Source organism: Cyrtonyx montezumae, unplaced genomic scaffold, assembly GCF_038088225.1.
Source record: "Cyrtonyx montezumae isolate F1298 unplaced genomic scaffold, pur_monq_1.0 scaffold_143, whole genome shotgun sequence".
In the NCBI taxonomy this organism is placed as follows: domain Eukaryota; kingdom Metazoa; phylum Chordata; class Aves; order Galliformes; family Odontophoridae; genus Cyrtonyx; species Cyrtonyx montezumae.
The window spans coordinates 2,294-11,725 of record NW_027071874.1 but is presented as its reverse complement, the minus strand read 5'-3'; the positions used below and the strand labels follow the sequence as shown (position 1 = coordinate 11,725).

Below are 9,432 nucleotides of genomic sequence, written 5' to 3'. Positions count from 1 at the left end.
GCACGTACGCTGCACACACACGTGCACACTTGCTCACACACCGCCCTGCAGCAAGGAGCTGCAGCCCTGCTGCTTGCACGCGCACACACCTGTCCGTGCACGTGCACAGTGCACACAGTCCTGCTCACACCAGCACATACAGCCCTGCAGAGCCGTGCTGCATGCACACGCACACGCACACACACACACACACGCACACACGCACACACATCGCCCCCCAACCCCTCCCCGCACAAACCCCGCAACCCGGCCGCCCCCCCACGCACACAGAGGGCACTCTCCTCCGCAGACCCACACGTATGGGGCTGCCCCACGGCGCCCCCCCCCCCCCCCGCACTCTGCGCAGCGCTGCTGCAGCCCCACGTGCACCCGCAGCCGCCCGCACATGGCTCTGCAGCGCGGCGGGGCGCGCGGGGCGGCTAAAAATGGAGCAGCGCTCACATGCGGCCGCCACGTGACACTGAGCTGCGCGGAGCGGGGTGCGGGGGGGGGGGGGAGGAGGAGGAGGAGGAGGAGGAGGAGGGACGGGGAGCGCCGCTCACATGCGCGGCCACAGACGGCGGCTGCAGCCAACGCCGGGGTGCGGGGTCTGGAAGCGGGGTGCAGAGGTGCGGGGATGGGAGGGGTTGTCCCTTCCCTTCCCCCCCCCCCCCTCATTGCCCGCATCGTCCCCGCAGCCCCGCACCGGGCGCCCGGCCAACTGTGTCACGCACACTCGTACAGTGTCGTCGCCTCTAAACCCCGCACCCCTAAACCTTACACACGTAAACCCCTCACCTCTAAGCCCCGCACCCTTAAACCCTGCACCCCTAAAGCCCGCGCTGCAGAGCCTTACACCCCTAAACCCCGCACCCCTAAACCCGGCACCCCAAGGACCTGAGCACCCCTAAATCCTGTACACGCAGATGTAAGCACCCCTAAACTCCCACACACCGTACCCCATGAATGCGAACACTGCGTGCCCTAATCCCGCACCCCACGGAGCGGAGCCCTCCTCCCCCCGCGGGTCGGAGCGCCGCGGACCGCCCGCGTTCCCGTGCTCCCACTCCGCGGGGAGGGGACGGTGCGTCCTGGCAGCGGACAGCCCCGGCCCGGCCAAGAGCCGCGGGGCCAAACTGGGGCCACGATGGGGCCGAGCTGGGGCCGAGCTGGGGCTGAGCCCTCTGCTCATAACGCAGAGATTCTCCCCCCCGCACCCCCCCGGCACCCCAAGCTCCTTTGGGGCGCTGCCAGCAGAAACCCATGGGGAAAAACGCACCCATGGGGACAAAACTGGGTCATGGGGCACAGCCCCCCCCCGATCCAGGTCAGCCCCTCCACCTCCATGTGCCCCCTCTCCCCCAGCACTGCTACCCCTGCAGGTGGGGAAACTGAGGCACGCAGTGAGCGCGGTGGCACACGGCCAGGCACAGTGACCTCGGCCCCACGGGGACACGGCAGCTCAGCAGTGCGTGCGTGGGGCTGCGACACGGGCTGTGCGTGTGTGGGGGGGGGGGGCTGCACCGCCGGCCTCCCAGCACCGGACCTTTAGGGTGGGGGGGGCGGCAGCAGCACGGACCCCCCTTCCCACCCCCCCGGCTTTTCCCGGAAAAGGTGCGGCAACGTAAACAGCGCTGCTCAAAATATCCCCGTGCGCTGCGCTCCCGCACGTGGCAGCGCCGCACGGCACCGCGCGGCACACGGACACGGAGACACGCGCGTCCCGACAGCCACGGGAATGGACGGGGACAGCCCCACGGGGACGCGGCGTCGCGCGGGGACAGGCGGGGGTGGGGGCGCGGGGTGGGGGGGTGGGGGGGGTCACACACGTGAGTCCCCGCGGTGCTCACCTGGCACCTGAGCGCGGGGACACGTGACATCTCCGGCTCGAGGTGGCCCCGGGCCGTGACGTGGGGTGGGGGGGTGGGGGGGGCACGGCGTGGGGTACGGTGGGGACGCTCCTGGCAGCTTTGGCCACGCATCTCAAGGTCCCCTCGTGGTCGTGGGACCGTGGGACCCCACAGTGTTCCTCTTGCCCGTCCCCACGCCCCCCTCCCCCTCCCGGGGGCTCTTCGGCCGCGCTGTTCGCGAGTGGGGGACAGCCCCGCGCCGGGTGACAGTGCCCCCCCCACGGCGTCCCAGGGTAGGCACGGCTGCCCTCGGGGTGCGCGGACACCGCCGCACCGTTCCCCCCCTCCCCCGCGCCGCAGGGACATCCCCGCCGCCCCCTCCCCCCCCGGAGCGGTGCGGGTCCCGGTGCCGCAGCGCGGCTCTCCCCGGTTCCGGGCCGGGTGCGGTGCGGGGCCGCCGGCGGAAAGTGTGTCACTGGGGCACGAGGCTCTCCCCGGGAATCACATGGGGGAGGCGGCGGCGCCGCGTGCGGCCCAGTGCGCAGCCGCGGCCGGTGGCGGCGGGGGGGGGCTGAGGGGGGGGGCAGCGGGCGCACAGCGGCGCTACCGGGCGGCACTGCGCGGCTCGGTCCGGTCCGGTGCGGCACTGCGCGGCTCGGTTCGGCGATGGCCGCCCCAGATACCGGCAGCACAGGTCAGTGCCGCCGGAGCGGCGCCCGCGCCGCGGGAATTGCGGGGGAGCGGTGCCGCGGGGACGCGGAGCGTCTGCGGGACCCGCACCGGGAGAGCGGTGGAGGCGGTCCGCCGTCCCGGGAGTGCGCGGTGCTGCGGAGCAGGGGAAGGACCGGCAGCGGTGCGGCACCGGGAGGTCCCGGTACCCGGGCACCCGGGCGCGCTGACAGCGGCACCGCGCGGTGCGGGGTCGGGCGGGCTGCGGACCGGCACCTGGCGCTGCTGAGTACCGGGACGCGCCGATAGCGGCACCGGGAGGTCCAGGCACCGGTACCGGGCACAGGGCTGTGCTGACGACAACGGCACCGCGCGGCGATGGGCACCGGTACCGGGCGCGGGGATGCGCTGACAGCGGGACCGGGATGCGCCGATCCGCGCTGCGGGAGCACTGCGCACCGGACCCGGGCGATCCCCCGCACCGCAGTGCGGGGACGGCTGCACCGGGAGCTCCGTGTGCGGCCCGGGATGCTCCGGGCTGCGGGGGGGGGGGAGGTGCGGGGGTCCCGCAGCGGTACCGGGCGCGGTGGGGGTGGAGGCGCTGCCCCCCCCCGCCCCCCCCGGCACGTGGCCCCCCTCCCCGGCGCTGCCACGTGCGGAGTTTGTTTTCCCCGCAGCCCCGCCCCGCCCCCGCCCATTGGTCGCGGCCCCTCGTGACGTCATCGCATCCCCCCCTCTCCGTGACGTCACACGCGGAAGCGGGGACGCCGCACTCCGTTGCGGAGTGGGGGGGGCGGCCAATAGGTGCAGGGGGGCGGGGCGACGCGTGAGGGGCGGGGCCGGGGGCGGCCACGTGCGGGGGGAGCACGTGGGGCGGCGGCGTGAGGCGGGCGGGGGGGGGCGGCTGCGGGGCCACGGCGTCTCCGGGCCCCCCCCCGCGTCCCACGGCGCCGGGGAACCCCTCCGGGTGTATCCCGCGTTATCCCCAACGCTCCGGGTCGGGGATCCCCGCTGCAAGCTCGCGGGGGGGAGGGACTGCAGGAGCGGGATCCGCCACCCCGCACTGGCGCGGGGGGGGGACAGACACGGGGCTGTGACCCCACGCGGGGCCGTGCCCTGCAGCGGGTGGGGGCTCCCAGGCAGAGCCCCACCGCCCTCCCGCATCCCACACGGGTCCGGCGCTGCCGCCCACTCCACGGCTCGGGGTTCCACCCGCGGGGATCCCGTGGCGGCATTCCCGTGTCTCCGTCCCCTCCCCACCCCCCACCCACCGTTTCCGGCCGCGTGTCCCCACGGCACGTGGGACGCACCCACGCGTGCCGCCCGCCCCGCTGACCCCGCTCCGTGCCACACGTGGAGCTCCGGGCACGGCCCTTCCGGGGCACTCCCCGCGGGGCCTCCCCACGCCCCCCCCACCCGCTCCGACCCTCTCCGTGCCTCCCGCAGGCGGTGTCATCAGCTACGTGGGCTCCGTGGGGTCCCCCCCCCGCGCCAGCCCCATCCCGCTCTGCAGCGAAGGCTCCGCCGGCGGCCCCCAGCCCGTCCCTCTCTACTTCCCCCCATCGCCCACCGGCTCGCTGCAGGACTCCCGGCCCTACGGGGCGGCCCGCTGCCCCCCCGCGATGACGGCTCGCCTTCTTCCTCCTCCTCCTCCTCCTCCTCCTCCTCCTCCTCGCCCTACGTCCCCGCGGTCGCATTCCCCGGCGCAGTGGCGGTGGCAGCGGATGAGCGACGCCGCGGTTCGCCCAACAAAAGCGGCACCAGTGTGACCAGTGAGTGCGGGGGGAGGGGGCGGTGGGGTGGACACCCCCGGCCCGCTCACTTCCCCCCCCCCCTCCGTTACCCCCCCAGAGCTGAACGGCATGGTGCTGCTCTGCAAAGTCTGCGGCGATGTCGCCTCCGGCTTCCACTACGGCGTGCACGCCTGCGAGGGCTGCAAGGTACGGGCTGGGGGAGTGGGAGGGGGGGGAGGCGGGGATGTGGGGCCCCCTGTGACCCCCCCTCCTCCCCCCCCCTCGGTGTCCCCGCAGGGGTTTTTTCCGCCGCAGCATCCAGCAGAACATCCAGTACAAGAAGTGCCTGAAGAATGAGAACTGCTCCATCGTCCGCATCAACCGCAACCGCTGCCAGCAGTGCCGCTTCAAGAAGTGCCTGCTGGTCGGCATGTCCCGCGACGGTGAGCCGCGACCCCCCCCGCGGGTCGGGAGCCCGGTCAGAGGTGGAACCCCCCCCCCAACCTCCATAGGGCTGAGATTCCTTCAAGAGATGGGACCGCCTTGCGCCAGGACCCCTACTGTGCCCCTCCCCTTCCCCCACTTAATAGCACTGGGATGTTCCCATAGGGCTGGAACCCCCCAGGGCCGGGGCACCCCATAAGACAGCCCCCCCCCCATCAGAGCCACGCACTCCTCTGGGAGCAGTGCCCACGTGCTGCGCCCACCCCATTCTGAGCCCCATTCCTGCACGGTGTCCCTGTGGGGTTGGAGCTGGGGGGGGGGGGGGACACAACACAGCTGTGCCACCAGCAGTCCCCACTGTGCGGGGGGGGTCACCCCGTGCCCCCTAACCCCGCTGTCCCCACAGCTGTGCGCTTCGGACGCATCCCCAAGCGGGAGAAGCAGCGGATGTTGGCGGAGATGCAGAGCGCTATGAGCGTGGGCAGCGTCGTGCCGGGGGGGGCACCTCTGGGCGAGGGTCCCGTTCCCATCGGGGGCCGCCCACTCCCCCCCGGCCCCCCGCCGCTCGCCCCCCCCGCCTGCTTCTCCCAGTTCCCGCAGCAGCTGACCCCCCCCCCGCTCGCCCAGCCCCGGGGGGGCCACCGAGGACGTCATCGCTCAAGTGGCCAAAGCGCACCGCGAGATCTTCGTCTACGCTCACGACAAGCTGGGCCCCCCCCCGAGCTGCGACGCCGCCCACCCGCGCTGGGACGCACCCCCCCCCCGCCTGGACCCCCGCTCCCCTCGAGCCCCGGCTCTGCCCACCCCCCACCGCCGCGTACCCCGACCCCACGGCGCGGGACTGCGCGTGGCCCCGCGGCCCCAAGGACGTGCTCCCGGTGAGCCCGACGGGGGCTGCCGTGCCGACCCCCCACCCCCCCCCCGGTGGGGGCCGCTCTCGGCGCTGAGCCGCCCCTCCCGCAGGCCTGCCCCATGAACAGCCACCCCGCGGGGCGCAGCGGCCGCTCGGTGCAGGAGATCTGGGAGGACTTCTCGCTCAGCTTCACGCCCGCCGTCCGCGAGGTGGTCGAGTTCGCCAAGCACATTCCCGGCTTCAGGCGCTGTCCCAGCACGACCAGGTCACCCTGCTCAAGGCCGGCACCTTCGAGGTACGTCCTGGGACATGATGCGCTGCAGCACTGCACGGTGCCCCACATCCTCACACGGTGCCCCAAATCCCTTCACAATGCCTCACATCCCCCCCCCCGGATGCCCACATCCTGTCACGGTGCCCCACATTCCCACAGAGTGCCCTACATGGTGCCCCACATCCCTGCACGATACACTGCAGTAGTGCACGGTGCCTGACATCCTCTCACAGTGCCCCACATCCCCCCACAGTGCCCTCCACAGTGTCCCACATCCCTCCACGATGCCCACACCCCCCCACGGTGCCCCGTACAGTGCCTCATATCCCCCCACAGTACCCCACATCCCCTCACGATGCCCTATATGCCCCCACAGTGCCCCACATCCCCCCACAGTGCCTTCCACAGTGTCCCACATCCCTCCACGATGCCCCACATCACCCCACGTGCCCCATACAGTGCCTCATGTCCCCCCACAGTACCCCACATCCCCCACGGTGCCCCGTGTGCCCCCATACGACGCACCGCAGCACCGCGCAGTGCCCCCCCCCCCCCCCGCGCTGACGCCGTGTGCCGCAGGTGCTGATGGTTCGCTTCGCGTCGCTGTTCGACGTGAAGGAGCAGACGGTGACGTTCATGAGCCGCACGAAGTACAGCGTGGAGGAGCTGTGGGGCATGGGCATGGGCGACCTGCTCGGCTCCATGTTCGAGTTCAGCGAGAAGCTCAGCGCGCTGCAGCTCAGCGACGAGGAGCTGGGGCTGTTCACCGCCGTGGTGCTGGTGTCGGCGGGTGGGTGCGGGGAAGGGACGGGGGAGGGGACGCAGCGCGGGGTGGAGGGGGGGGATGGGGTGAGGTGAAGCCCCCCCCCGACCCCCCACCGCCCCCTTCCTCGCAGACCGCTCGGGGATGGAGGACGCGGCGTCGGTGGAGCAGCTGCAGGAGACGCTGATCCGAGCGCTGCGGGCGTTGGTGCAGAAGACGCGGCCGTCGGAGAGCTCCCGCTTCAACCAAACTGCTGCTCAAACTGCCGGACCTGCGCACCCTCAACAACCTCCACTCCGAGAAGCTGCTCTCCTTCCGCATCGACGCGCAGTAGGGACCCCCCCCCCCCACGAACCCCCCCCTCTATATCCGCCCCCGCCGCCCCCCCCAAAGTGCACACGACCCCCTCCCCCTTCCCCACAAAGCCCTCAAAGCGAGGTCCCCCCCGCCCCGCCCCGCCCCCACCGCGTGGCTCTGGGGGGGGGGGGTGTTTATGTTGGGGGGGGGGGGTTGGGGATTTTGTTTTTTGTTTTTTCTCTCTTTGGGTTTTTCCATCATATATTTATTACATAAATATATAGTAAAATAGACCGGCGACAACGACCATAAAAATATCTGTCTTTAAAATCCCTGACCATGACACAAAAGGGCTGAAAATCGCACGTCACAGACTGTGATTGTCACGGAGCTCAGCAGCGCCCCCCCCCACCGCCCCCCCACCCCACCATCCCCCCCCCACCCCGCGCCGTACATTCAGCCGCCCCCCACCACGGCCCACACCCACCTCCCCCCCCCCCGTCCCCGCCGCGGGGAGGGGGCTCAATGCATAGTACTGGGGGGGGGGGGGGGCAGCCCCGGAGCCATGAGGTACGTGCTGGGGGAGGGGGGGCTGCCCCCCAACGCCCCCCCCCCCCCGTTGGGCACAGCACATAGGACGTGCGACGGCGACACGAGACGGACACAGACGGAGCGGAGCGGCCCGGGGGGGGGGGGCGGGGTTGGGCCGTATCCCCCTCCCCCTAGGGCTGCGGCCCCCCCCCTCCCCCTCCCGCGGGGCGGTGCTGCCCCAGGGCCCGGGGGGGGGGCCCGGGGGGGGTGGCAGGTTGGCTGCTTTAAGACACGTGCAGCACAGCGGCCACGCGTGGGCAGTGCGGTGCGTGGGGCACAACTGCTGCGGGGGGGGGAGAGGGAGAAGGAGAGGGGGGGTACAGCACTGCCCCCCCGCCCCCACCTCCGGGCGCTGTGCCCCCACCCGAAGGCACACGGTGAGGCCTGGAGGGGGGGGAGGGGCACACGCAGGGCAGCGGGTGGGGGCTGTGCGAGGCTGCCAAGGGAGGGGGGATGCATCCCTGCCCCCTGCCCCCCCCCCCATACACCCCCAACCCCCCCAGGTGCCGCCACTGCCATTTCCCACTGCATTTCCTATTGCACAACCCAGTGCTGGAAGGGGGGGGGCAGTGCCCACCGGGACCCCCCCCTCCCGTGCTGCGGTGTAGGGGGGAACGGGGGGGGGGGGGCTTAAGACATTTTGCACCGAGAGCACCGCATCCCCCCCTCCTCCCACCGTCACCACAGCCCCCCCGTGACCCCCCCCCGCCCTCCCCCCATCCGGGCCCTGTGGGGAATGCGGAGGGGGGGGGGGGGTCCGGCACAAACCCCCGCGTGGCCCCCCCCTCGCGGTGTCGGGCTGGGGGGGGGGGGGCTGTCCGAGGTTGGGGTTTCTGTTTTTCCAACGACCCGTAAAAAGATTCGTTTTTTTTTTTAATTACAAAAATTATATAATTTTATATATATTTATATATATATATATGTATATATATATATTAACTCCACCGGGGCCCCCCCCCTGCCCGCCCCCCCCGGCCCCGCCTGAGGTAACAGAGATTCACAAACCCTAAATGGGGGGGGAGGGGGGGGGAGGAGAAAGGAAGTGAGGGTAACCACGAACAGCCCCTGCCCCCCCCACCCCACTCGGTGCCCCCGAAGTGCTGATGTTGTGTGTGTGTGGGGGGGGGGGGGCAGTAGTGCATGGGGGGGGGGGGCCGCTGAAACGTTTTTTGTTTTTCTTTTTTTTTTTGGGGGGGGGGGGAGGGGGGGATTTTTTTTCTTTTTTTTTTTTGTGCCGTTTTTTCTTTTTTTTTTTTCTTTTTTTTTTTCTGACGGAAAACGACGAAATCGAAGAACGACGACACCGTGGGGGGGGGGGGGGGGGAGGAAACGGCAAAAAAAAACCAACGAACAACAAAAAAAAACGAACGAAAAGGAGTGGGGGGGGGAGTGACCCCAACCCCCCCCCCCCCCCCCCGCGTTTGGCACTGAACCGCTGCTCTCAGCCCAAACCCGAACAGAGAAAAAACCCAAACCCCAAAGCCCCGAACGCGGCCCCAAAATGGGGGGGGGGCGGGGGGGGGGAAGTCCCTGGAAGGGAGGAGGGGGGGGGGCGGGGGGAGGTGGGGAGCCCCCAGAACGCTGCCACTTGCTTCCCCCCCCTCCCCCCCATCCCCCTGTGGCCCCCAAAGTGCGCATGGCCAGGGCGCTGCCCCCCTCCCCCCTTTGCCCCCTCCCCTCCCCCCCCCCCCCCCCGCAGCGCAGAGCCCCCCCCGCCCCCCCGCCCTTCCTCCTCCTCCTCCTCCTCTCTCGCAAAGTGCAGTTTTACATTTTAGCCTCTCAGGGAGGGAAATAAATGCTTCAACATAAGAACGTCCGAAGAGAAGGACGCCGCGGGGGGGGCCCTTCCCTGTGCAAACAAACAAAACCCGGCGACGTCTGGGGGGGGGGGGGGGTTGTGGGTGTGTGGGGGGGCAGGCGAGCGGCGGCGCTGATTTAACCCCCCCCAACACCACCTCCCCCCCCACCCCCCCCCTCTT

At 70.9% G+C, this 9,432-nt stretch overlaps 1 protein-coding gene across 1 annotated transcript; it reads left to right on the top strand.

Moving 5' to 3' along the window:
- The first annotated feature begins 2,410 nt into the window (after window positions 1-2,410).
- On the top strand, window positions 2,411-6,921 carry LOC136045600 (nuclear receptor subfamily 1 group D member 1-like). Its single transcript, XM_065731604.1, is given in 12 exon segments — window positions 2,411-2,523; window positions 3,945-4,084; window positions 4,087-4,270; window positions 4,350-4,437; window positions 4,529-4,674; window positions 5,082-5,284; window positions 5,286-5,580; window positions 5,583-5,771; window positions 5,774-5,823; window positions 6,382-6,592; window positions 6,699-6,808; window positions 6,810-6,921. Coding segments are annotated over 12 exon segments (1,734 nt in total). The 5' UTR covers window positions 2,411-2,495; the 3' UTR covers window positions 6,900-6,921.
- Window positions 6,922-9,432: the final 2,511 nt, after the last annotated feature.